General features: G+C 54.7%; 2 protein-coding genes across 3 annotated transcripts in view; one reads left to right on the top strand and one right to left on the bottom strand.

The window, feature by feature from the left end:
• The window catches only part of RYR1 (ryanodine receptor 1), a 108,392-nt gene extending 98,498 nt beyond the window's left edge, over positions 1-9,894 (top strand). Inside the window, exons 98-109 of the mRNA XM_059382868.1 lie at positions 912-1,163; positions 1,993-2,123; positions 3,841-3,883; positions 5,222-5,352; positions 5,456-5,516; positions 5,972-6,118; positions 6,397-6,531; positions 8,498-8,654; positions 9,042-9,106; positions 9,203-9,303; positions 9,490-9,541; positions 9,672-9,894. Coding sequence (XP_059238851.1) covers positions 912-1,163; positions 1,993-2,123; positions 3,841-3,883; positions 5,222-5,352; positions 5,456-5,516; positions 5,972-6,118; positions 6,397-6,531; positions 8,498-8,654; positions 9,042-9,106; positions 9,203-9,303; positions 9,490-9,541; positions 9,672-9,767 — 1,371 coding nt within the window. The 3' untranslated portion in view covers positions 9,768-9,894. The remainder of the gene's footprint in view (positions 1-911; positions 1,164-1,992; positions 2,124-3,840; positions 3,884-5,221; positions 5,353-5,455; positions 5,517-5,971; positions 6,119-6,396; positions 6,532-8,497; positions 8,655-9,041; positions 9,107-9,202; positions 9,304-9,489; positions 9,542-9,671) is intronic.
• A 116-nt stretch (positions 9,895-10,010) lies between these two features.
• Positions 10,011-26,573, bottom strand: MAP4K1 (mitogen-activated protein kinase kinase kinase kinase 1). Of its 2 annotated transcripts, XM_059383064.1 has the most exons (32): positions 25,689-26,573; positions 25,482-25,548; positions 25,254-25,311; positions 25,050-25,140; positions 24,252-24,316; positions 22,688-22,743; positions 22,536-22,583; positions 22,321-22,363; positions 22,149-22,221; positions 21,631-21,762; positions 21,167-21,229; positions 20,999-21,080; positions 20,454-20,570; positions 20,139-20,217; positions 19,556-19,614; positions 19,435-19,478; positions 19,310-19,354; positions 18,577-18,619; positions 18,005-18,167; positions 17,830-17,912; positions 17,375-17,459; positions 16,330-16,406; positions 16,180-16,240; positions 15,111-15,219; positions 14,969-15,027; positions 14,679-14,782; positions 13,962-14,136; positions 13,626-13,688; positions 13,349-13,438; positions 13,195-13,265; positions 12,481-12,536; positions 10,011-10,180 (listed from the first exon to the last, which is right to left on the bottom strand). In XM_059383064.1, the coding sequence occupies exons 1-32, from the start codon at positions 26,033-26,035 to the stop codon at positions 10,111-10,113; spliced, it is 2,778 nt and encodes a 925-aa protein (XP_059239047.1). In that variant the 5' UTR covers positions 26,036-26,573; the 3' UTR covers positions 10,011-10,110. The 2 variants fall into 2 exon arrangements, with proteins under 2 accessions (XP_059239047.1, XP_059239048.1); XM_059383065.1 differs by lacking the exon at positions 25,689-26,573 and having other exon boundaries at positions 25,482-25,682.
• Between the last annotated feature and the right edge of the window lie 81 nt (positions 26,574-26,654).

Raw genomic sequence — 26,654 nt, 5'->3', positions numbered from 1 at the left:
TGGCTCGGCCCCTACCAGGTTCCCAGGGCCCCCTGGGACAAGGTGTTGGATTGGGGGTGCCAGGGAGGTTCGGGCTGGACACCAGATCTTGGGACGCCCACAGGAGCGTGTGTGGGTATCTGGGACAGAGCAGGAAACCAGTGCGGGCTTCCATGCTCAGCTCTGCCACTCACCAGTCCCATGGCCCTGGGTGCAGACCTTGGCCTCTGTGACATGCACTGATTCAATGAAGCTTCTTTGCTTTCTCATAAGCTAAGGAGAAATCTGCAGGGAGGAGGAAATGGGCAGCTTATGGAATGGAAGGAAAGGGCTCAGAACCAGACCTCCTGAGACACGAAAGGGCCTTGGGTTCTTACTAGAAGATCTAAATAACAGGGCAGCTAGATAACGGTATAGCTGGCTTCTGTGGGATCAAATCCCGGCTCCACCACCCACTGGCTGTTTGATGTTAGGCAAGGGCCTTAACCTCATTGCCCCTCAGTTTCCTCATCTGTAAAATGGGACACTGACAGTGTCTATCTCTCATAGCTGTGGGGCTTACAAGAGGATTAGCACATGTAAAGCACTTAGAACGGTACTTGGCATATAGAAAGTGCTGTGTAAACATCAGTTATGCCTAATTTTAGCATTCATGTTAATACTGGTGGTCAGTCTCTGCAAGGATCTGCTGCCAAGGAGAATCAGCTCCAATGGCTTCCTGTCAGTTCGATAGTCAGATTCTCAGGACAGAGTCTGATTTGCTAGTTAGGGTTCCAGACCCACCCCTTATCTTGACTCACAGTCTCACTGAAGTAGCATCTGTCTACCCTCCCCCCCCCCCCAACCGCTGCCTTCAGCCTCAGGAATGGAGGCTGTCAAGTGTGTTCGGCTTCCAGGTGTGGCAGGCCCTGACCGACCTCTGCCCCCTTCAGGTTTCAGACTCGCCGCCAGGGGAGGATGACGTGGAGGGCTCAGCAGCTGGGGACCTGTCAGGTGCAGGGTCTGGTGGCGGCTCTGGCTGGGGCTCAGGGGCCGGTGAGGAAGCGGAGGGTGACGAGGACGAGAACATGGTGTACTACTTCCTGGAGGAGAGCACCGGCTACATGGAGCCCGCCTTGCGCTGTCTGAGCCTGCTCCATACGCTGGTGGCCTTCCTCTGCATCATTGGCTACAACTGCCTCAAGGTGGGTCATGACGGCGGTTCTGGGGCAGAGGCTCGTTGGGCAGGGAGTGGTACTGGGCTGCTGCGAGGGTCTAGGGCACGGGTGGGGCGATCTCCCATGGTGGTTGGAACGGAGGGGGCCTAGAACTGGAGTAAGGGCTGCGGGGGCTGGGTACAAGATTGGGGTCTTCGGCAAGGACAGTATTCAAACTCAGAACTCATGTGGGTCACAGGTGAGAAGCCAGGGCCTGGGACCCTATTAATTTCTGGATCAAGAGGCAGACTTTGTCACAGTGACTGTTATTTTCTGTATACTGATCAGCTGGCGAATGAAGGCTCATGGGGTTCTGTGGGGTCTTGGATGTGACACGGGCACTAACAGGGGAGTGTGGATTCTGACATAACAATGCCTGAGGTTTGTGATGCCCGAGAGGCATGTTATGAGAGCTTCAGTTGGGTTCCAATGGGTCTGTCGGAACCAATCTTGATGCTTTACTGTTGGAGGAATAGAGTTCTTTTGGCTTAGAACTTTTGCATATGCTGTTCCCTCTGCCTGGAATCCTTTCTCTCGCTTCCATCTCCTTTTGCCTGCCTCTGTTTTATTCATCCCCCCTCCCTTGGGGAAGCCCCAGCCTCCTTCAGGCACCACTTCCGGGCTCTCATGACTTGCTCCTATCCCAGCCCTGAACCACCTGCCCACCTTTCCCCATGACTGCCCTGATTGCTCTGGGGAAGCTCCCCAGACGTGGGGTCTCACCCCCATGCCAGCAAGATCTCCCGCCTCACACTGAGGCTGTGGTCTCCTTCTCCATGGCCTGATGCCCACCCCTGTGCCTCCCTGAACAATCTAGGTGCCCCTAGTGATCTTTAAACGGGAGAAGGAGCTGGCCCGAAAGCTGGAGTTTGACGGCCTCTACATCACAGAGCAGCCTGAGGATGACGACGTGAAGGGCCAGTGGGACCGGCTGGTGCTCAACACGCCGTAAGGCCCGGGCCCCCACCTCGGGGCGGGTGGAGAGCACAGAGCTGGGTTTCCACTCCGGGCCAAGCCTGGGCCTCAGAAGCCTGAGGTTCTGGTCACTGCCGGCCCTGACTCAGATTCCTCAAGCCTCAGTCTTCCCCTCCGTAATATGGACAAATTTTCCACGTACCTATGGGGGTGCTGGTGACACATGGAGATCCCCCGGTGCCAAACCCCAGAGATTCTGGTTCATGGAGTCTGGGACAGGGCCCAGGAACCTGCATTTAAACCCTGCCCCAATGTGTGATTCTTACCCAACTGCCATGAGTAGGCGATAGAAAATCACTTGGTTTTTTAAATTGACCTCAGAGAGGGGACAAGGGTGTGTGAGAGTGATGTGGTGGGACTCCAGACCCCCAAATTGAATTCCCAGCCCCCTCTGGCACCAACCCCCGACCCCTACCATCAAGTCCTATTTCATGTGTTCATACAGTGGAGCCATGTCATCTCTAGAGTAAGAACACCAGGTCAGGTTCAAAGCCTGGGTTGGCCACACCCTAGCTGGGAATTCTCAGTCAAGTCACTGAGCCTTTCTATGCCTCCATTTCCGAATCTATAAAAGGAGGGTGAATAATAGCACTGAGGATCTTGTAATGAAAAAATGAATTCGTGTAGTTTCTGAGGCACAGTGAGTCCTGGGTAAGTGTTGGAAGTTATTTTATTATGGGGTCCTGCCCAGGAGAGGTGGTTCAAGGAAGGGAGAGAAGCCACACCAAGGACATCCTATGCTCTCATTGTCACCATCAAAGGCACGTCTAACTTCTACACATTCAGGTGCACACGCTTCACAGAGTAAGGGAGAAACGTCTGTGTATTTTTTAAAGATTTTATTTCTTTAACTGAGAGGTGGGGAGGGGCAGAAGAAAAGGGAAAGGGACAAGCAGACTCCACACTGAGCACAGAGCCCGATGCAGGGCTTGATCCCAGGCCCCTGAGATCACGACTTGAGCCAAAACCAAGAATTGGATACTTAACCAACTGAGCCATGAGGTGCCCCGGAAACATCTGTTTAAAGTTGTGTCTGCTCAAGACCTTGACCTCTAAATACCATTTCCCACAAAAAGGAACCAAGCTCCTCAGAGAAGCAGCAAATTTCAGGGCTGGGGTGGGGACGTGCAGCCAGCTGGGGTTACCTTGTGTCATGGAGCAAGGATGTGCTCAGTGGAAAGCAGCATCCTGAAGGGGCTCCCGCTGGACAGGTCAGGGCAGTCTGGGCCTCAGTAAGGAGAGGAAGTGCCACAGATCGAAGAAACACATCAAATAGGTCTGAACTCATGGATTCATGATAATCCTCAACGCCCAAACCAACGAAACTCATTCCCCATCTTGGCAGGATTTTAGGACATCAGCCTGTGAATATGAAAACTGGTAACTAATGGGCCAGAATCATCATCCAAAGAGCTTACATCAAAGGGAGGGTAGTTTTGTCTTTTCTGCACCTCCCGCCTCCGCGTGCAGGACTGCTGCCTCCCTCAGGCTCCACCAACAAGTTGGGGTCATGGTTGGCCTGGGGCAAACTTCCCCTGGCATGAGGTCTTTAGACCCCAACTCCTAGGGGGGCGCAGCCCTGCTGAGCGGGGTTCCCTGTGTGAAAAGCATTGGAACTTCCGCCCACCCTGGCCTGGCTGGTGGCTGGCCCTTCCCACCCTAATATCTCTGGGTCTCTCTCTTTCGGCAGGTCTTTCCCCAGCAATTACTGGGATAAGTTTGTCAAGCGGAAGGTGAGGACATGGATGGGGAGGTGGCAGGGCCTCCTGGGCGGGTTTTTTTTTTTTTTTTTTACCATTTTATTTATTTATTTGATAGAGATCACAAGTAGGCAGAGAGGCAGATAGAGGGAGAGGGGGAAGTAGGCTCCCCACTGAGCAGAGAGCCCAATGCGGGGCTCCATCCCAGGACCCTGAGATCATGACCTGAGCTAAAGGCAGTGGGCTTAACCCACTGAGCCACCCAGGCGCCCCAACTGGGTGGGGTCTCTTGCTGCCACCTGGATGTGCCGGCCCTGACAAGCAGTCACTTTATGTGCAACCCTGGGCAAGGGGTTTTGGCTACCTCAGTTTGCCCATCTGGAAATGGGCACAATGATCCCACCTCCCTCTGTGATGACATGATATGTGGAACGAATGCAGCAGAGTACCCGGCTCGGAATGAGGACCCAATAAGTATTAGTTAAGAAGGAGGAAGTGAAGTGCACAGACTCCAGAGCTGGACTGCCTGCTGTTCTGCCCCTAGCTGTGTTGGCCTTTCTGTGCCTTGGTTTCCCTCAGATTCAAAGTGAGGTTATTGTAAGAGGGCTGACCCCACAGGTGGTTGTGAAGATTACATGGGCTCCTGCATGAGCAGTATCTGGCACCAAGGAAAATTAGATCCTTCGTTTACTCAACAAATATTTATCGAGCACCTGCTTTGTGCCCAGAATTGCTTTAGGAGGCTGGAATCCAGCTGCAAACACAACACTCAGGCTGTCAAGACAGATGCTGAGCACATTTATAGGGTTTATGTGGTGATAAGTGTTGTACAAGAAAAAAAAGTGAAGAGGGAATGTGTGTGTGTGTGTGTGTGTGTATGTTGGCCGGGCATAGGCAGGAAAGGACACACCAGTTAATGAAGTGAAAGGGTGACTTAGGTAGAAATCTGGAGGGAGTGTCTTAGGCAGGAGGAAGAGCCAATGCAAAGACCCTGAGGTAGCAATATGTCTGGTTTATTTGAGGAGCTGCGAGGAGGTCTGTGTGTCTGTGTGGCTGGAGCAGAGTGAATGAGGAGGGTGAGGAGGAGAAGATAAGTTCACAGATGACAGAGACCCAATTATATAGGGTTTCTTGACTACCAATCTGATCTTAATAAATTATCTCTATGAATTTGGCTAATGAATCAACTGAAACTTTATCACTCTTGGACCCTCCCCCTGGGCATCTGAAGAAAGATCTGGCCCTTCTCTCCAGAAAGATGCACCCCAATTTCTCACACAAAGTTCAGAGTGTCCCCAGCCTCACCCCATGCAGGCTGTGGCCCTCCCCGACTCCAGCCATGTCCCCACCGCTACACACTCCCCTATGCAGGTCCTGGACAAGCATGGGGACATCTATGGGCGGGAGCGGATCGCCGAGCTGCTGGGCATGGATCTGGCCACACTGGAGATCACAGCCCACAATGAGCGAAAGCCCGAACCACCACCGGGACTGCTCACCTGGTGAGTCGGGGACCAGCCTGCAGGGGCCTGGGGTGGCCAGGGAAGGTGGCCAGGGTCTGAGTATCAGGCATCTGGCCATCCCTCTTCCTCTCGCCCTGCACAGGCTCATGTCCATTGATGTCAAGTATCAGATCTGGAAGTTTGGGGTCATCTTCACAGACAATGTGAGGAAGGGCCCATTGGTGGGGGAGGAACTATAGAAGAAGGGCCTTTGGGGAGCTGGGGCCCCCAGAACCCCAAACCGGGGATTGACTCCTGAGCCCCTGTGCACCTCGGCCTGTGAAGCCCCCTGGTCCCTCAGGCCCCTTGTCCCTCAGGTGCTCTTGAATTCTCAGACTATGTCCTTCAGCAAAGGGTTCCCTCTGCCCCAGGGATGGCTTCTCACCCAGAGTGCTCCAGATCCTCCAAACACTCCCTAGGCAGACATGACACCCTGACCCCCAGAGCACTCCCATTCCTCTCAAATGTTCCCAGGCTCCCTGTTCCCACAGTGCTCCCTAACCTCGCAAGTGCCCCTTGACCCTCCTGAGCACTCCCTGACCCCCTGGGTGCTCCCCATGAGTCCCGCATGCTCCCTAACCTGTGTGCCCCTAACCTCCCTGACCCTGTGTGCCCACAGTCTTTCCTATATCTGGGCTGGTACATGGTGATGTCCCTCCTGGGACACTACAACAACTTCTTCTTCGCTGCCCACCTCCTGGACATTGCCATGGGGGTCAAGACGCTGCGAACCATCCTCTCCTCCGTCACCCATAATGGGAAGCAGGTGTGTGGAGGAACTGACTGAGGGCTGTGAGCCTGGCGGGGATGAGCTGGTAGTCTGAGTAGGGGTGGATGAGGGGGCAGGGCTGGGTGGCTCCTGTGAGGAGGGGCAAGGCCGGGTGGGCTGAGCCAGGGTGGGTGTGCCTGGTGGGACTGGGGAAGGAGGGCCACACTGGTTGACAGTTGCAGGGGCGGGGGTGGGGGGTGCTGGGGAGGCTGGGCCTGGGGAGGGGCAGGCTGAGCACGGAGATGACAGCACCCCCCCACCCCCTGCGCCTCCAGCTGGTGATGACCGTGGGCCTCCTGGCGGTGGTTGTCTACCTCTACACCGTGGTGGCCTTCAACTTCTTCCGCAAGTTCTACAACAAGAGTGAGGATGAGGATGAGCCTGACATGAAGTGTGACGATATGATGACGGTGAGCCCCTCCCCCCGGCGCTCGAGGGCCCTTAGCGCTCCCGTCTGTCAAGGGAGTTAATAGGAGAACCCACCTTGCAGATTTACCATGGGGGCCTTTGAACGGCGCCAGACATGCAGTCAGTGTTCAGCAAGCGTTCGTTGCTGTTGTCGTGTTATTTGAGCCTTTATTTTTTTTTTTTAAGATTTTATGTATTTATTTGACAGACAGAGATTTCAGGTAGGCAGAGAGGCAGGCAGAGAGAGAGGAAGGGAAGCAGGCTCCCTGCTGAGCAGAGAGCCCAATGCGGGGCTTGATCCCAAGACCCTGGGATCATGACCTGAACCGAAGGCACAGGTCCCACTGAGCCACCACGGCGCCCCTATTTGAGCCTTTAAAGCTATTATTGTTGGAAAGGTGCTCACTCATTGTGCCCCTGTCACTCACGAGCCATGAGATTTGGGGTGGTCTGCCCAACCTCCTCATGCTCTGGTGTCCTCCTCATAAAATGCATGTGTCATAACAGTGCCTCCAGCCAACGGCTGATTGTAGGACTCCATGGAGCTCCCTCAAAAGTCTTACAGTGGCACCTGGTGTGTATTAAGTATTGTGTAGGTGTTAGCTACTCTCATCGTGATCTATGAAAGCTTCCCCCAGGGGCGGCTCTGTAGGTGGAGCGAGTATGTGGTTCTTGATCTCTGAGTTGTTAAGTTCGAGCCCGGTTGGGTGTAGAGATTACTTAAAAAAAAAAAAAAAAGAAAAAGAAAAAGAAAAGAAAGAAATAAGGAGAAAATTTCACCCAAAGCATCAGCATGCCATGCTTGTTTATATGTTCTCTTTTATTCTGATAATTTGTGGTCATGACCCAGACTGAGCTGCGCCTATGGAGGCATGGGCCACAGTGGAAAAGAATGATCTCATGGCTATTGTACAAGATGTCCTGTACTCTGGCTCCTTGCTCTCAAGACACAGTCCAGCCCCTCAGCCTGACATTTGAGGCCCCGCCAGACCTAGTCTTGCCACGCATAGCCCCGTTCCCACCACAGTCACCAGCCTGAACTCTTAACCGAGACACAGGGTTCTCTCACTTCCTGGGGACACAGAAAGAACAAGTGGAAAATCTTTCGCAAGTGTCAGGCAGACCGTGCCCCCCTCCTCACTCAGAACCTTCTTGTAGCTCTCTAGTGCTATGTGATAAAATCGAATCCCTCCCCTTGGTTCACAACACCAGGGAAAAGCCAGCTTTACCTGAGTCTAACCACAGTCTCTCTTGCTTTTTTGCTCCATGGCTGCCTGTCCTCTTTCGGTTCCCCTAAGACCATGTGTTTCCTCCCACCCAAACCCTTAGCATCTGACATTCTCTCCTCCTTCCACCACAGGCCCCACATCCACGCCCCTCTCTCACTTGACACGTCACCTTTCAACTTAAATGCTGCCTCCTACAGGAAGCCCTCCCCAACCATCAGCTGGCCTCATTTCTCTCCCTGCTCTTGCTTACTGGAGCTCTATTTTCTAGCCTCACTGAACCTCTTTCAGTTCCTCCTGGAGCACAATGTATTCTTTGCTCCCCAGCGGTGATGTAACGCATGTGGTTTTCTCTGCCTGGAACACTTTCTCCCACCTAACACCTCCTTCAAGTTCCAGCTCTCACATGTCCCCTCTTCTAGAAAAGTCCAGCCTGATCACCCTGAGTCAGGCTTTCGAAGCTTCAAAGCTTCCTGTGCTCCCTCTGTTTCTCCCCTGATCGCCCTGTGCTTCCCCCCGCCCTGGCTCTGCCCCCTCTGCCTGTGTCTTCCCTATCACAGCCATGATCACTTCTGGCCTGTCACTATCTGATGCCATGTTTGTGAGCCCTGGGAGGGCAGGGCCCAGAGCTGACTCAGTCACTGCTGTGTCTGCTCGTTCCCTCAGTCCAGGGCCCTGGAGGTACTTGGAGAATGTCGGATGATAGAATGTATGACCAGTATGCTTGTCACCCGCCCCCCAGTGTTACCTGTTTCACATGTACGTGGGTGTCCGAGCCGGTGGGGGCATCGGAGATGAGATTGAGGATCCAGCAGGCGATGAATATGAGCTGTACCGAGTGGTCTTCGACATCACCTTCTTCTTCTTTGTCATCGTCATCCTGCTGGCCATCATCCAGGGTCAGTGCTGATCAGGGTTGTGAGAGTGGGGAGAGACTGTCTCCTTTAAGAGTGTAGTCGGCCTGGACTCATATCCTGGCTCTGCCTCTTCCTACTGTGAGACTTTAGGCAAGTCACCTCTCTGGGCCTCAGTTTCTCCATCTGCAAGTGAGAATATTAATAATCCTAACCTCGCAGGGTTACTGTGAGAATGAAGTTAATTCCTAGGTGTTTTGCTCATAATAAGTGCTCAAAAAACACTAGGTGTTATCTTCAGGAAGCAGGGATAAGATGAGGGAGATGGGGCGTGGGAGGCAAGGCTCAGAGGTAGGTAGCCCAAAGAGGGAGGAGTTTGGGCTGGGTCGGAGTTTGGGCACTGACTCGCACCTGCTGCACCTGCCGCGGTAGGTCTGATCATTGACGCTTTTGGCGAGCTCCGAGACCAACAAGAGCAAGTGAAGGAAGATATGGAGGTAGGTCGAGTCTGGGGGCGACCCAGAGGGAATCCGGACCCCCGAAGGGGAGGGCGTTGAATGGGCCGGGATTCTGATGTCCCCCGCCACCCATAGACCAAGTGCTTCATCTGCGGGATCGGCAGCGATTACTTTGATACGACACCGCACGGGTTCGAGACCCACACGCTAGAGGAGCACAACCTGGCTAATTACATGTGAGCACGGACCGGTTGGCCAATCAGGGCGGTGGGTGGGGCGTGGCCACTGACAGCGAGGGGCGTAGTGCTGGGCATCGGCATCAGCCCGTTAGGTGTGGTATCGGGGTGGATGGCTTCCCGGCCAGCCAATCAGGAGAAAGTTAGGGTAGTTGTTAACTATCTCCGTTGCCCTCCCCACCTCAGGTTTTTCTTGATGTATCTGATAAATAAGGACGAGACGGAACACACTGGCCAGGTAAGGGGGTGGTAATGGGAGGACTGTGGGCAGGAGTAATAAAAGGTCAAGCAGCAGGTGGCAGTAAGAAGCTCATATCGGCATGAGCATTTGAAGATGTGACCAAGTCTTCCCCGTGCCCCAACTCTAGGAGTCTTACGTCTGGAAGATGTACCAAGAGAGATGTTGGGATTTCTTCCCAGCTGGCGATTGTTTCCGCAAGCAGTATGAGGACCAGCTTAGCTGAGACCCCCAGCTGGCCCTTCACCCCCAACCTCAAGTGCCTTATTCTCACAAGTCTCTTAGCCCCCAAGCCCTCCCTCGAAGGCAGCTGGGGGACGTGACCATGTACTGGAGAAGTAAAGTCTGTGCTATACCCCTGACATCACTGTGTTGGGTTCTTGACATTTTGGGAATGGTGGGTGGGTGGGCATCCAGGAATTCCACCCTCCCTTCTCCCCTTCAGAAGAACAAGATGACAACAGAGGCTGGAGTCATGTTTATTGGGAGACAAGTGGGTGTCACAACCACTAAGTATGTTCGTTGGGGATGGGGGCACAGGGCGTGGTTCCCAATACCCCCCCAGGGACTCATTCCTGGATGTAGAGGTTGCTGGGAGCAGTGGGGTCATCTGCTGGGCGTGTCTCCACCACCACAGGCCTGGGGAAGGAGGAGAGATGTCAGTTCATTCGTTCATTTGTTCATCCATTCATCCACAAAGGAGCAACAACGGTTTTCCAGCACAGTGCTAGGCTACTGCAGCCACGGTCTCTGCCCTTGAGGACGGGAGACCAGTCTAGAAGGGGAGACCACCATGACCCAGTGAATTACATGAGTGCAAAACAGCGTGGAAACCTATCCCAAAGGGTCAGCCAAGGTGGCCCAAAGATGGTGGCTCAGTTAGCCGTCTGCCTTCAGCTCTGGTCATGATCTTTGTCCTGGGATCAAGCCCCGCATTGGGCTTCCTGTTCAGGGGGGAGTCTGCTTCTCTCTCTCTCTTTCTCCCTCTGCCCATTCCCACTGTTCCTTCTCTCTCTCTCTCTCTCTCTCTCAAATAAATAAATATTAAAAAAGAAAAAGAATAAATGGTGGAGCCTCAAAAAGGCTCAGGAGGGAACTTGGTGAAAGGTCAGGGAAGGGTGTTCTGGGCAGAGAACAACCTGGAAAAAGGCTTTGAGGTGGGAGAGAGCTTGGGACTTGGCTGTAGAAGTCAAAGTCTTGTGGGCTGTGGCCAGGACTGGGTATATTTATCTTGAGGCCACAGGAGTTTTAAATGGGAGGGGGGGGTGACGCAATGGAACTTAGATTTTAAAAAGCCTCTCTGGCATGTCAAAAGGTCACCAGAGATCCTTGAAGGGGCTCTCACTGGTTAAATGTGGGAGGTCTTGTGCCTTGAAGTAAATAATGATAGTAATAGATTATAACCCCCCAAAATAAAATGGAAATCCACGAGGCTGTGCTGAAATACACACACACACACACACACACAGAGCGGAAAAGGGACAGATTGTCCCCACAGTAGAATACCAGCTAATAAGTGCAGAAATAGACATTCACCATTTAGTAACTATCCTCATAATATATTCAGGCAGAAATCACCAATAGATGCTAAAACCAGGAGATGAAAGTCTGGTAAGAAGCAGTAATATTTACACCCTCTCAACAAATCACCCCAAAAGATACTTATTAATACAAAAAGTGACTTTATAGTGGAGAAACCGGGCTGACTCCACCCTACCCAAATGCTCAAAGATTGTCCAGTAATGGGACAAAGTGACGTGACCTCATGATAGGATGCACTGAGAAGGGCACGCCACCACATCTGCAATATTCCTGCTTGAAATGCTTAGCCTGAAAACCTCAAACCCAACTTAAGGACATTCTGGAAAACAACCTTCCTGTACTCTTCAAAAGTATCAAGGTCCTGGGCGCCTGGGTGGCTCAGTGGGTTAAGCCGCTGCCTTTGGCTCAGGTTATGATCTCAAGGTCCTGGGATCGAGTCCCACATCCAGCTCTCTGCTCAGCAGGGGGCCTGCTTCCCTTCCCCTCTCTCTGCCTGCTTCTCTGCCTACTTGTGATCTCTGTCTGTCAAATAAATAAATAAAATCTTAAAAAAAAAAAAAGTATCAAGGTCCTGAAAAACAAAGAAAGCCTGAAGAATTGTCCCAGGCTAAAGAGGAAAGAGACATGACTCCTACATGCAGCCTATCAAAAAAGGGTAGTATTTTTTGGTTATAAAGAGTATCATCAGGAGGCACCTGGGTGGCTCAGGTCATGATCCCTGAGTCCTGAGATGGAGCCCCGAGTTGGGCTTCCCGCTCAGTGGGGAGTCTGCTTCTCCCTCTGGCCCTCACCTCGCTCGTGCTCTCTCTCCTTCACTCGCTCTCAAATACATAAAGTCTTTCTTTAAAAAAAGCATCATTGGGGCAACTGGTGAGACCTGAATGGGTGTGTGGATTAGAAGGTAGTGCTGTCTTGTGCTAATTCCCTCATTTAGGCAGCTGCACTGTGATCTGCATAAGGAGGTCTTTGCTTTAACTTAGGAGACAATTCACACCCAGTCAGAAAAAATTACTACGTATGAAAGAGGAAGATCAAGCAAACGTGGTAAAAATAAAAAACACCCCCCCAAAAAACAGAACAACCTAAAAGTTAACATTCGGGAAATCTGGATGAAGGAAGGGGATACAAGGATTTAAAACTATTATTTAAATTTATTTTTGCAACTTCTCTGTGAGTCTAAAGTTTTGCCAAGATAAACTGAAAATAAAAATTAAAAAACAAAAATGTCCCCTTGGCTGCTGTGGGGGAGTGGACTATAAGCAGCAGAGATAGAGGCAGGAAGACCTTGAGAGAGAATGTCCAGGCCAAAGACACAGGTGGCTAGAGACATCTCAAGACACTTATCCACATCAGAGGCCCCCCTCCCAGGTTCTGTGTCCCCTTCCCCACGTCCATACCTGGGGGAGCCAAGCAGACGGAAGGTGAGAGTGGGGTCTCTCAGCTCCTGCAACAGCTGGGGAAAAGGTGTGTGTGTCAGTATCTAGAAGACTCTTCCCCTCTCAAAGAGAATGCAGGGGTGAGTGTCTCTGAACTTGTAGTCTTGGGTCCAGAAATAATCATTCTTGCTAATACCATTCACCAGCTCTGTGATCCACGCAACCAAGCTACTTTACCTCTCTGTGCCTCGATTACTAACCTGGGAAATCATAGGACCTTCCTGATGGGTGCTCGAGAAGATGAAATAAAATACAAACAAATAGGGGCAGCATCTGACACATAGTTCTATGAGCTAAGTACCATTTTTCACTCCATTTTTCAGCTGAGAAGGTAAAGTCAGTTGCTTAAGGCCAACCAGCCGGATTCCAGCCCCGGCAGTCTGTTCATGCTCTTAACCACCTACATATCTCTCTAGTGAGCCCCATTTTATAGTTGGGAGACCGAGGCTCAGAGAGAAGCAGAATCTCTTGCACAAGATCACACAGTGGCCTGCAATGAGCTCTGGACTGGAGAGACCCTGGGGTATATAGAAGAGGACCTGCCTGCACTGAGACAGGAGGGAGCTTCCCCTCAGAGCCCCACACCCTGACTCAGTCCTCCGGGTCCATCTGGGGAACTGGAAGACCTGCAGGGGAGGGGCAGGGTTACGGGCGCGTTCAGATGGAGACGCTTACCTGGTCTGAGCCTGGAGCCCACACCTGCACTCCATGCTTCCAAAAGGCCTGGAGGCGACCCCCGACCATAGCTGGGAGGAAAGCAGAGCCGGTTACACTTGGGTGTCACGGAGCATCCACTGGGAGCCCGGGGCCCTCCCATCCCTGCACCTACCCACGGCTTCCACAGCCTCAGTCATGGGGATCTCTGGAGTTCGAAGCCCCCGGACTGGGGCTCCCTCTGGGGTCACCAACTTCAGAGACCCTAGAAGAGGGTAGAGAGCGGGTTTTAAGAGCGAGGCTAGGAAGGGCGGACTGCTGATAGACTGAACAATAAATTCATTGAGTAGCAAAGCAGGAGACAGGCAAGGCCTAGAGGGGTTCAGCAGCACAGGGTCTGCGAGGTGGAGATCCAGGAACAGTGGAGGAAAGAGAGGGAGGAGGCTCCTTACCGTCCATCAACACCATCACCTTGTCCTCCTCTACCTGGGTCACCTGTACCGGTCCCCTGTGCTCTATTTGACAGAAGTTCAAAAAGCCCATTCCTCTGGATTCTGCCTTCCTCCGCTAGGCACCCCCTCCATTCCCAAGCCCCAGGCTAACTCCCGCCCATCAAGAGGCCGGGCTGATCTTCACGCTCACCAGCTGTACATTACACAGACCCACCGCTCTTCCCCTCGTCCAGGTTCAACCCCTTTCCCAACCACAACTCCGGGCTAAAGCACCGCCCAGCCGCCCAGCCCCACCCCTCCCAGCAGCCCCGCTCCCAGCGAGTCCGTCCCACTCACCTGTGCTCATCTCGCCCAGCCAGCAGGAGAGCGCGCCGAAGCGCACGGTGTGAAAGAGCACCGACTTCGCCGGCTGCCCCGGGCTCACGCCGATGCAGACGGCGGGCAGCTCGGAGCCTGGCCCGGTCAGTAGTGCGAACACTGGAAGGGGCGTCGGGAGCGGGAACAGCACCTGCTGCAGGGCGCACAGGTAGGGGCGGGCTCAGAGGAGGCGAGGGGCGGGGCCTACGAGGGGCGGAGCCTCGGGGGCGAGCCCGCAGGGGGCTTCCCAGGGATTGCCTGGGCTCAGGGTTTGGAGGGATGCCGTCTAGAAACTTCAGGGGGTGAGAGCCCAGAGGAGTGAGATGGTGCCAACTTAGAAATGGAAAAGTGTGCCTTAGAGTTGGCGTGGCTTCTGTTAGGGTCGTGCTGCCCTCATGACAGAAATGCAAGGCCCCCAGAGGGCCAACCTCAAAGGCAGCAAGGTTTCCTTGGACTAAAAGGATCTGGTTGGGGTCTCCTTGGAAACCCGAGGGCATGGACACAGGGCCTGTTGGTGTGGGGCGGAGCTTAAGGGTCAGGAAGCCCCACCCCCAGGGTGAGCCTCCAGCGCCTTCCTCACGTGGGCGGGGCCGCGGGTGGAAGCGGTGCTTCTTGAAGCTCTTGGCAGAAGCAGAACGAGTGGGAGGCCCTAGCCACTGAACCTCACAGAGTCCCCAGCCTCTGCAGGCCCCCTACCCGGACCAGCAGGAACTTGTTCATGGGCTGGTACCACTGAAGCAGGACCACAGACGTCTCCAATGCCCCGCACAGGAACGGGCCCCCCGAGCTCGCACCCTCCGCTGTGGAGGTGGGTAGGGATGGGTTAGAGTCAATCCTCTCTCCCCTTCCCTGCCCCCCGCCCCCCGAAAAGGGCACACATCTCTCCCCGGACTCTGGACAGCGGGCCTTAACTCTCGGGTAGATGCAGCCCAAGCCCCGCCCCCGCCCCGCCCCCTTCACGTCCACCCAGCTGGGATCTCTCTCACCCACGCAGCAAGCGCGGCACCCTTTGGTGTCCTGGATCTTGGTGGAGACCATGTTTTTCCTGCAGAAGAAGGGAAGCGTAAATGCAGAGGGACGGCAGGAAGGGGCATCCCAGGGGTCTGTGATGCCACTGGGGGTTGGTACCTCGCCAATAGCCGATGGGGGCTAATGTGAGCGATAGGGCTTCCCGCTCTGGTCTCCTTCCGCTCCAGCAGGCCCAGGATGCTATGCGAATACAGGTGGGGGGTCTTTCCTGCAGTGTGGGTGTGTGTAGGGGGGAAGCAGGCTGTTATAGGTCACCAGACACTCACTGTTCCCTGTCCCTTCGCTTGGCCCCATCCCTTTGAAGCTCCCAAGGCTCCAAGTCTCAGGCATTTTTGCTTATTTCTTTTGACATATTTTAAATGTGCACCGTAGGCCAGGCACCGTGCTGGGCTCCGGAGAACAATGAATGAGTTAAACATGTTCCCTCTCCTCCTGCACTTGGAGCCACATGCGAACCTATGGACACTTAACCAGTCAGATGCAGTGACACACATTGCTCAGTTTAAGAGGTAACTGATCTAGAAATTCTCCTAAAGTGTGTCGTCAAGCAGCCTATTTGGCTTGGCATTCCCCCATAGTTTAGAAATTATCTTACACAAAATGTTTATAAAACAATAACACAAAATTTTAATCTCTAACTCCTCACTCAATTTTAGTAAAGTGTGGAGAAAGGTTATATATATATATATATATTTCACTTATGTATTTCACAGAGAGATCACAAGCAGGCAGAGAGGCAGGCAGAGAGAGAGGGGGGAAGCAGGCTCCCTGCTGAGCAGAGAGCCCAACCCTGGGGCTCCATCCTAGGACCCTGAGATCATGACCTGAGCCAAAGGCAGAGGCTTAACCCTCTGAGCCACCCAGGCACCCCTGGAGTAAGTTCTAATTGGCATCTGAACATGGAGGAAATGTAAAGACTCCCTGTAGACCTCACCTCAAAACTGACTGGAGGTGGGATTACTGTGAACCCCATTGTGCAGGTAGGGAAACTGAGGCTCAGGGAGCAAGTCCCCCAGTGAAAAAATGGCTGAGATTTTTAACTGTGGGCTCTGTGAAGGTGGGGTGTATGTTGTTTTTTTTTCCAGCTGTGTCCATCTACCTCCCAACCCCCGACTCTCAACGCTTTAACTTCTGACCCCCCCTCCTCCCACCCAACCCACAACCAGACCTGAGAGAGACATGAGGACATTGTTGATGGAGTACACCCAGGTAGTCCGGCTGGGAAAGAGCTGCAGAGAATGGAGGAGATAAGACCCCATAAGACCCCAGCAGCCCCCAACTCCAGCCCTTGCCCTTGGCCCCTCAGTTCTGTGCTCACCATCTCCAGTGTGGCCTCCTGATCATTCCGGTTCAAGATGAAAATGCCTTCCTCTGCCCCCAGGAGCAGGTGCTGGTCTGTGGGGACAGACACAAGGCCACTGAGACCTACCTCACCCTGGGGAGCCTCCTCAACCCCCACCTGTCTGACCTCAAACACTGGTAGTCTGTCCCCCAGCCCTGACCTTCAGTTCTCTCTTACCCCCATACTGACACTCCCAGCTTCTGTTTCCCCAAATGTGAACTCAAACCCTAACCCAATCCCCTGAGCTGGTCTCATTCTCACCTACCTCTCATGCTTGGGCCCATACATACATCCTGCAAATCCTGACCCCCACCCCCTCACTTTTGACCCCAGCATTAGTCATGCTTCCCCAAATAGCCCTCTGAGTTCTGTCCTTCTCTCTTCCCAGTTCTGGTCCCCAACTGCTAATTTGTCTCAACAATGATCCTCAAACTCTGGCCCTCTGAAAGGTGGCTTTTTCTTTGTCCAATGTGCCCCCCCTCAAATTCTAATGCTGTGTTTTCTTTAATGAGTTTTAGCAATTTTTTTAAGATTTTATTTTTAAGTAATCTCTACACCCAACATGGGGCTCAAACTTACAACCCTGAAATCAAGGGCCGCCTGCTCTACTGATGGAGCCAACCAGGCGCCCCTAATGCTGTTTCTTTAACATTGACCCCTCACTGACCTTGTCTTTTCATCCCCAAACTCTTCCCTTTTTGTGTTCCTGTCCCCCAAACTCCCGAACCCCAAAATGTGGATCCCCAACCTCTACTATTAACCTCCCACTGAGGTTAATGGAGTCCAACTGTGCCCCATCTTAGACCCCAAACTCGGACCTTTCCGTTCTCTCTGATATTCCTGGCCACTAAACTCTTATTTTCCTAGTTTTCACCCTCAAATCACTTCACTCTACCTATCTCTGATCCGCAAACCCCAACTGTAACCCCGGTCTTTGGTCCTGCCTCAGTTCTGCCCTTCCCCTGTTCCTGCCTCAGTGCCTCCATTAAGGCCCCTCCCCATCCCCCCTCTGAGAGCCCACCCTTGGTGGAGGGGTGTGTCCAGGCAGCTGTGCTGTGGATCCGGAGCGGGCAGCCATTGAACAACTTCACAAGAAGGGCACATCCCTAGGCAGGGCCCAGGAGCAGAGCAGCAGATCCAGCAAAAGGAGGGAGGGGACAGGAAGGTACAGTGGTTAAGACTCTGACCCAAGATAACCAGCACACAAATCCCACCTCTGTCTCCCCAAAGCTTTATCACCTCTGCAAGCTATGCATCCCTCTCTGCCTCTGTTTCCCCATCTGTGAAATGGGGGACAATGCCTATCTCTGTGATCCCTACCTTCATCTGTGAAGGTTGTCCACACAAGGACATGAGGTCATGGTCACCCCCCGGGCCACGCTCACCGAGTGTCACCTCCCATCATTATCATTCTGCCCACCCCCAGGCATCCCAGCCCCATCCCCAGTTGTGATTCCTTGGTACAGCCCGGCTCACCCTTCTCTTCATCTTTTCCTTCTTCGGCGGTAACAATGGGGGCTGATCAGGCTCCGGGGGCGTTGGGTTCCAGAGTGAGGGTTCTGAGACAGGGTGGGGGGAAAATCAGCCCCCAAAGGCCCCCCCACCCTCCCCACACACCCCTGCCCACCTCCTGCCCCAGCCTGCCCATTACCTGAATGGGCAGTTAGGTGGGGGCTGCGGGTGGCCAGGGGAGGCCCGAGGTGAGGGGTACGGGGGGGAGGCCCACTGGCACAGCGGACCAGCACCCCCGGGCTCAGCTGTCCATCATCCCCGGTGCCCCCGGGCCCCTCGTCTGATGGAGAACGGAACTTGGGCTATGGAGATTGAGGAGGAATGGGTGAAGGGATATGAGGAGATCCCGGAGAGAGGGTGCCCTACCTCCTCCAGAACTAATGTTGGCCGTTGGTTGTGGCTCACCCTCCTCCCAGTGTCCTATTCCGGTCCCAGGCATCAACCCTGACGTCTGTCCCCACCCCCACCCACCACCAACACACTGCAGCAGTTAAAAGCTTAATGCCCTAGTGCTTTGTGCTGGGGGCTCCCAGGACCAGTGCCCATCTGGCTAAATACTTTGAATCCCACCCCTGGGTTCAAGGATGCTGCTTCCAGATCCCAGTGTGCTCAGGATCCGATCTCTCAGACTCCAGCCTTAGAGGGCACAGTATCCCAGCATCTAAGGACCCTGGTGCCCAGCACCCAGCTCCAGTGGGCCCAGGGCCTTACCTTGGGAGGCAGGGGAGGAGGTGTGGCTTCTGCAGGGGTGGGGCTGGAACACAAAGATGGGGTGAGTTGGTAGGGGGGTTGTCGGTAACAAGGATTGGGGGTGTTATGCGACTGGAGGGCTGAGGTCAGGAGGGCCAGGGCTGACTGGGTCTGGGCTGGAGCTGAGGATTAGAGCCCTCAGAGGAATGGTGATGCTGGCAACAGCGAACCCAAAGGGCAAGTGTGGACAGTGCCTCCAGCTGGAACTTCACGATGCCAATCAGGGGAGCTGGGGGGCTGGGCACCGCCCATGAGCCCACTGCAGTGGAGATGTGCAGAAGGGATGGGCGGGGGCAGGGCTGACTGTTGCCCCCTCTAGGGTGGGGTCTCGGTCGGGGGTCTGGTGTGGGGCAAGTTCCCAGGGCGGGGAAGAGGCCGAGGAAGGCTGGGCTCTGAGGGTTCAGGCTGGCATCTGAGCAGCATCGGGGAGCTGGGGCCCCGGGCCGCGGTGGAGGGTCCGGGGCTCAGCTGGGGTGGCGCCAGGAGTTGGCTAGGGGGAGGATAGAGTGGGAGCCGGGCCAGAGAGTGTCAGGGGTGAAGGAGTGTCAGGGGGTGCAGGGGGAGACAGTATTAAGGGTCTAGTCAGGTGTCTGGAGATGAGTGGCGGAAGGTCGGGTTGGGTTGGAAGGGAGACAGCAGCTATAGGAAGATGGGGTGGGTGAGGGCTGGTGGGGTGGGGCCAGGCCTCTCTTACATGTCCACATCATCGTAGTCATCGTCGGACTCTGACAGCTGCCTCCTGAGGAGTGACAGGCATGACCCTCAGGTGCTTCCCCCACATGTCCCAGCCCCCTCCCCTCCACACTGAGGGTCCCTGACCTCGGGCTGCTGCTCCTGAAGTCTTCAGGGGGCTGTAAGTGGGCCTGTGGATAGTTAAGGGTCAGTGGTGCCTAGGGGGAGGGGAGGGTGTCCGAGGCGAGGGCAAGGGGAGACCTCTCACCGTGTGGGCTACGGGTCTGGACTCCATCGCTCTGAGCTTCCGGAACTCCATGTGCCGCCCTGGAAGGGGGAGGGTAACACAGAGAGCTGAGGAGACGAAAATGGGGGCGGGGGTGCTTCGGGCTCAAGATCTTAGGACTGGAGCTATCATAGGGGGAAGGGTCTTGGTTTCCAAGGCAGGGGGGTCAGGGTTTGGGACCAGGGAGGTGGGGGCTCAAAGTTATAGAGCATTTATTTTCAGGGTTCATTTGGGTATTGGGGATGTGAGAGAGATTTCAGAGGGCTCTTTTGGGGGTCCTGGTGTTATGGGAAGACTCATGGGGTCTGCCTGCAGGTCAGAAAGTTAGGGGGTCTCTGCAGTAATTTTGTAGGTCAGGTGGTGATGAGGTTTTCTAGAGTCTCTTGCAGAGTCCAAAAGTGGTGAGAGTCTCTGAGGGTCTGTGTGGAAGTGACAAAGGTCTCCGGGGTCAGTCATGAGATCATACAGTGCTGAGGGTCTCTGGCAGAATCACGGGGCGGGGGGGGGGGGGTCTCAGATCTATTATAGGGTCACGGGTCCCCAAGCTTCAGGATTCTCTACTCACGACAACAGTCAGCATCTGGGATCCCTAGAGAGCTGGCCCGGTGGGTGGACCGGATCCGCCGAGGGACAGCAGGAGGCACCTGGGCAGAGGGGCAGCTCAGGGCCACTGCCCTCTGGCACCCCCACCACCCTATGGGCCCAACTGGGAGCCTCTGGCTCTCCCATACCCCTCTGTGCCCTCAGTCCTGCACCAAACCCTGCCTCCATCCTCTGCTTTTTCCCCTGGAGAGAGGCAGCAGGAAGGCACTCCAGGCAAGGGGTGCAGCCTGAGCAAAGTCCAGGAGGTTCCATCTTTGTTGGCCAAGGGTGCCCTTACCTCAGGCTCCTCATCTTCAATCTCGACCACGGGGGCCCCCTTCCCTGGATTCCTCAGTTTGTCAAGAAGATCTAGGATCAGGCCTCTATTTAGCCTGGGCTGGGACACCAGCTGATGCTAGAGAGGGGAGAAGGGGGTCAGCAGACAGAGGGCTGGTATCAGGGAGAGGCTGGGACAGGGGCCTGAGAACCGGTCTAAGGGAATCTAATGGGGAAGGTGCCAACCGACAGGGAAGACAGGGAACTCTGGGGAACTGAAACTGGGGAATTTTATGGGGTTAGAAGGGATTAGAAGAATCTAGAATTCCCAGCAGGGGCAAATGGAGAATTCCAGAGGTGTCTTTGAAGGGACTGGGCTTCCCTGGGAATTCCAGAGTAGACCCAGGAATGGGTCTGGAGACCGTGGGGAATTTGTGAGTTTTAACAACTCAGGGTATCTTGGCAAAAGGCCTGGGGTACAATTTGGAGAATCTTGGGGAGGTCCTGGGGGAATTCTGGGGGTAAGAGTTTGGGAAGGGCTCTTCAGGGAAGAGAGGAGTGGTTTACACTTAGCATCTTGGTGGCGCCGGGCCGTTTCTTGGGGTTCTTAGTGAGGGTGACTTTGACAAAGTTGTGGAAGGCAGCCGACCTTGGGAGGAAGAAGCCAAGTTCTGGGGTGAGGAGACCAGAAACTCTCCCATCAGACCCTCAATCCTGGCTCTGCCCATGTCCTACCATTTGCCTTTTTCTTTTAGCCTGGGGGGCTGGTAGCCACTCTTTGTCATGAGGAAGAGAACTCTAGAAAAGTAAGGAGAAAACATGGTGTTCAGACCCCAGTGGGGAGGGGGATCAGATCTCATGGCTCAAGGGGTCCCCCATAGCACTGACGTCAGCAGAGAGCAAAACAAGGGACAAAACCAGATTGGGGTTCAGGTTTTACAGTGCACTGGGATGCCACTTCTGGCAGACTCTGTCTGTCACATGACAGCTATAGCACCTACGATGGGAGCCTCCAGATAGGGAGTCCCTGCGATCGCGGGGGTTCCTGCTGTGGAGGGGTGAAGAAAAAGCTTTCTGGGTTGAGATGACCCTTGGGGTTCTCAGAGTGAGCTGTGAGGAAGAGGTGTCTCCTGTAGGTGGGGGGGGGTGATCAGGGTCAGGGTTGGGGGATACTGGGGCTACCAATCAGGCCTAGCTACCTGAGGGGGTGCACATCGAACAGCGGCGGCTGCAGCTCGGCCAGTTCTATGGCTGTGATGCCCAGGGACCAGATGTCACACAGCTCGTTGTATCCCCCCTTCAGGGCCACGGCTGCCACTTCTGGAGCCATCCTGGGGGGCAGAGACCCTCAGCCAGGGGTGACACCAGGAGGGGAAGAGGGTGACGCGTGGGTGCGGGGGCAGAAGAGAGACAGAGAAAGGAAAATGGTGCACAGAGAGAACCAGATGCACAGAAACGTCAAGATGAAGGGAGAGATAGGAATAAAGACAGACACAGGGAGGTTGAGCCAGAGACAGAGATGGAGGGATGAGAAAAAACATCAACACAAAGAAAACCTAGGCAAAAAGAAAACTCAAGAGAGAGCCAAAAAGTAAGAACATTCAACAGGGAAAGATAAAGGCAGGGAAAGGAGCCGGGAAGGAGATTCCCAGTGACCCAGGTGGGGACAGCCACCACCCCCCATCGCACCACCAGCTGCCCACCAGGCATCCCTCACCAGTAGGGTGTCCCAATGAAAGAGAGGCGTCGAGCCAGCGTGGCCCCAATCTGGGCTGAGATACCAAAGTCAGCTGGAGGTCAAGAGAGAGAGAAAGACATAGTGACCTGGGGTGCCCTATTCCCTTGGCCCCCAGCCAGTCCCCCTCCCCAGCACCACCCACCACACTCACCCAGTCTGACCTCCCCAGCATCATTGATGAGGATGTTGGCTCCCTGGGGAGAGAGGGGGAAATGAGAGGCTGTCAGAGACACCCCTCCCAGCCCAACGCTGCCTCTAGCCCCTGGCCCCACAGCTCCACACCACCCTGAGTCCTCCAAACACCACTTAGTCTCCTGGGTGCCCCCCACCCCAACCGTCAAGGCCACTTTTCCGTCCCAAGACCACCTTGATGTCCCGGTGTATCTTCTTCTGTGAGTGCAGATAGGCAAGTCCCTGGGAAGAGGGATGGACAGGGGGGCTGTGAGTGCTCAGGGGCCAGAGTAGGGAGGAGGCAGGAGGTCCCTGCCCCCACCCCAGCCCACCCGTTCTCTCCTCACCTGGAGCACTTCCCGGCAGACATAGCTAATCTGGAGCTCTGACAGGGGGCCTGTCACTGCAAAGGTCACACCAGTGGCTTTGGGTGGGAACTAGGAGAGCTGGTCCCGGGAGACTCCAGTCCCCACCCACACCGGCTGAGAGGGTGCCACACGGGGAGGGGGGAACAGATGAGACAAGTGGGAGGGGGAGATGGAGGGACAGTCAGCGACTAACGTAGGGAACCGGAGGCCAGAGGGAGACAGATTCATTCAACAGATATTTACGGTGTCCACTGGGTGCCAGGCACTGTGGTGGGCACTGGGGAGACAGCTGTGGACAAAAGACACAGAGATCCCTGCCCGTGTGGAGAGAACATTCCAGTCGGGCCACGGACAGTAAACAACATAACTACAGTACAGCCCCCGAGATGCTAATAAATACCAAAAGAAAACTAAAGAGAAAAAGAATAACAGGAAATATATGTGGGAAGGGGGTATGACATTTTACCGGGTGGTCGGTGCAGTCTACTGAGAAGGTAGCAGGCTGAAGATGTGATCTGTCCAGCTCAGAAGGGAACATAAGAGCTAGTGCAAAGGCCCAGTGGCCGAGAGGGCCCCGTGGGTTCGGAAAGCAGCAAAGTAGGTGCAGCAGAGTGGGGGTGGGGGAGAAAAGTGGTAGGAGGTGAGTCTGGCAGTTTGGGTGTAGGTGGGGGTCACCCTGGGGAGCTCGGGCTTCTCTTTGGGGGGAGTGTTCTGAGCAGGGGGTGATGGGAGTTTGCAAAATGAGAAAAGGCAGAGGAATATGGATACCGACACACACACAGATAATGAGAGAGAAACAGAAAGACAGAGAAACGGGAACAGATTCAAAATGAGACCCAAAAGCATGAAGAAAGGCTGAGAAAGAGAGAGACACAGAGGTGGAGAGAGAATGATACACAACAGACAGAAGGAGTCAGAGACCAGGTCTGCTAGGCCAGCTGGGTGAACCACTTCCTCTCTGAGGGCCTCAGTTTCCCCCTGGTGACCTAATGTGGAATTTCTTCTTTGTCTGACATTTGAGATCGTGGGTTCATGGAGAGAGAGAGGAGGCCAAAGCCACAGGTGGCCGTGAAAACTGGAGAGGCGATCAGAGGCCCATCCCATCCCCATCCTCAAATTTTCCAAAAGAGCAAGAAGCAGACTGAGAGAGAGAGAAAGAGAGAGAAGAAGAGAGAGTCAGGAATTCATTCACTCAGTCAGTGAAAATGTGGACCCACCTATGGGCCAAAAAATGCAGAAATACTCAAACACTGAATGGACACATTAGTAAGAAAATGACGACAGAGGAAGATGGGAGAGGAAAACAGAGGGTGTGACTGCATGCAGAGATCGGGGCTAGACTGTCAAGTGCTGGAGGGAAGGGCCCAGGGCTCACTCGGTCACCATAGTATTCCCCGAACCAACCAGGCCAGGCCTGTGCCCAGATCGGGGCTCCTCGTAGGAAATGTGGACCAGAAAGACCATTCCAGAAGACACAACCCCAGAGAGATAGGAGGGGCAGAGGAGGGGGTGCTGCCTGGATCCCCCTTGCCCTTCCTCTCACCTTGATAGATGTCCTGGAGAGAACCAGCCCCACAGAATTCCATGCATATCCAGAACTTCTGAAGCCTTTAATTCAAGAGTAGCAAGAACAACAGCAATCAGTCGTCACTGGTGGGTGAACCCTGGCTCACTGTCTGTCTCATTGCACCTCAACAGGAACTTTAATGTAACAGCGGTCATCCATCTCCCCTTGTCCACCAGAGAGAGATCATCCCACTTCCGTTTTATAGGTGGAAAGTTGAGGCTCAGAGAGGAAATGAATGTTCGGGGTCAACTGGACCAAAACCCAGGTCTTTTGACTCAACCCAGCAGGACTCCTAACTCTGCTAACCGATGGTAACCCAGAAGACAGGGCAGATATCTTCCAAGTTGGGGGCAGTTCAGGAGGACAAAGGGACCCAGGGTACCAGGTCTGGGGGGGACAACGATTATTACTGGGGTATCTGGGATATTAATTTAGGGGTCTGGGGATCTAGGAAATTAAGGGAGCAGAGAATGGAACTGGGGGGCCTGAACGGCAGGATGATGAAAAATTAGTTTTAGGGGACTTGCTTTCAGGTTTGGTTACTATGAAGGGATTGCTTTGGGGATCCATGCTCAGAAATAGGAGTCCTGGACTGCAGATTACATCAGAGAACACTCTGGTCAGAAAAGGGGGACTTCAGACTGGGGGGGAGCCAGTTTAAACTTCGAGTTGGGGGGGTCCAGTTTAAAATGGGAGTCCAGGACTGGAGGTCAGGAATGCGGGTTCTGGGCTGGGGGCCAGGCAGGGCCCCAGGGCAGGTCTGAGGCTCATCACCAGAGATAACTCCCATGGTAGGCCACGATGTTGGCATGCCGGCAAGTTTTCAAGATGAGGATTTCCTTCTGAAGTGTGGAAACATCGTCGTCTGTATGGAGGAACAGGAAAGAAAAGGCCGCTGTGGGGAGGGCCTATGGGGGAGGCATCCTGGTGTCCCGAGAGGAGGGGTCAGGGTTGGGGAGGGAGCGCCCGTGTCCTCACCAGGCTCCATCTTCACCATCTTCACTGCCACCAGGTCCCCCGTCACCTTGTCTCTAGCCTTGTGAAGGGGAAGTTGGCAGTCAGGCAGGCTCCATTCGCCTGAGTTCCAACCCAGCATCCCTGAGCCCCAGCCAAGGACTGGGATTCCCTCTCATCCCCTTTCCCTCTTGGGCCTCATCCCCAGGGCTCGCTAGTCTGAGGGTGATGGAGAAGGAGGGGTGTCCTCACCTTGAAGACTTCTCCATAGGTGCCGCCACCCAGCCGCTGCAGCAGGTCATAATGATCCCGGGGGTCCCTGTTAAAGATGTCGGGATCCACGAGGTCCATCCCTGGGGGCTGGAGCTGGGCCTGCGCCCAGGGGCCAGCAGGGCCTCAGGGCTCGAGTGTGGCACCTCCCTCCCTCCCCACACGTCCTGCACCCTACACCCGCCTTGCCTTGCCTCCACCGGCTGTGGCCTCCCCGCTCCCCACTCTCGCTTCCTGCCCCAGCACAGGGCTGTGCTGCCGGCTCCACCCCCTGTCCCCTGGGCCCGGAGAGCCTGTGAGGGGCAGCTTGCCTTGGGACCCAGGGGACCCCCCTCTTCCACCTCCAGGGCCCAGGGCTGAATGTAAACCAGATGCAAACTATCTTGTGATCTGGGGGGAGGGGGGAGGAGGGCCTGCCCTGGCACCCCCTCCCGTGTCCTGGGCGGTGGCTTAAAACCACAGTTGAAACTCTGCTGAGTGTTTGAGGGTTTACCGCCGTCCGAAGATGGATGATAGGCCTGCCCAGGAGTGCCCATGCCCTGGACATGCCCGTTCCCTAGGGTACATATATACACTTGGCCGTATCCACCAATGTACCCACTGTGCGCAGATCAGTAGACGCGCAAATGACTGGATACCCGTGTGCACACACATAGCATGTGTGTGCACATACCTCCACGGATATACCACATCCTTGTGCATTCGCGCCTAAAGTGTGCAGAAGGGCACTCGCCTTCTCCCCCAAGACCGTAGAGGACTGAGCGCCAGCCAGCAGGTTACCGGAGCCCTTCAGCCCAGCGTGCCCGTGCCGGGTAGAGCATCATCACAACCTTACGGGTCCCTAGCCCTGGGATTGGGGAGGAGTGTGGGGACGAGGTAGAGGATCCCAGAGTTCAGGATCCTGCTTCAGAAGCCGAGGCCTGGGGCAATGGGGACCTCAAAGGGCACTTCCCTAAGGAATCTGGCCAGGCCCAAGTTAAGGTATACTGCGCGCTCCCCAGCACGGATTTGTGAGTTCACGATCGCGCGCAACACGAAGCCCGCACGCCGGTAGGGGGTCTTCCAGCCGCCGAGTTCACATACACGTCCCTGAGGGGCTAGGACACCGTACGCGAGGCCCGGGAAAAGCTTCGCCCCGCCTCCTCGCCCCTAACC

The sequence above is a fragment of the Mustela nigripes genome, chromosome 17 (genome assembly GCF_022355385.1).
Source record: "Mustela nigripes isolate SB6536 chromosome 17, MUSNIG.SB6536, whole genome shotgun sequence".
NCBI classification, from domain to species: Eukaryota; Metazoa; Chordata; class Mammalia; order Carnivora; family Mustelidae; genus Mustela; species Mustela nigripes.
Note: the sequence above shows the minus strand (reverse complement) of the source record. Positions and strands in the feature narration are given on the sequence as shown.

Bases quoted from the DNA above. Each gene is read 5' to 3' on its own strand.
- MAP4K1 (XM_059383064.1), bottom strand. From the start codon at position 26,035: ATGGGCACTCCTGGGCAGGCCTATCATCCATCTTCGGACGGCGGTAAA. The intron at 25,141-25,253 runs GTGAGGACACGG...TCCTCCATACAG, and splicing joins GATGGTGAAGATGGAGCCTG to ACGACGATGTTTCCACACTT. The intron at 14,783-14,968 runs GTGAGAGAGATC...CCACCTCCACAG, and splicing joins GTGCCGCGCTTGCTGCGTGG to CGGAGGGTGCGAGCTCGGGG.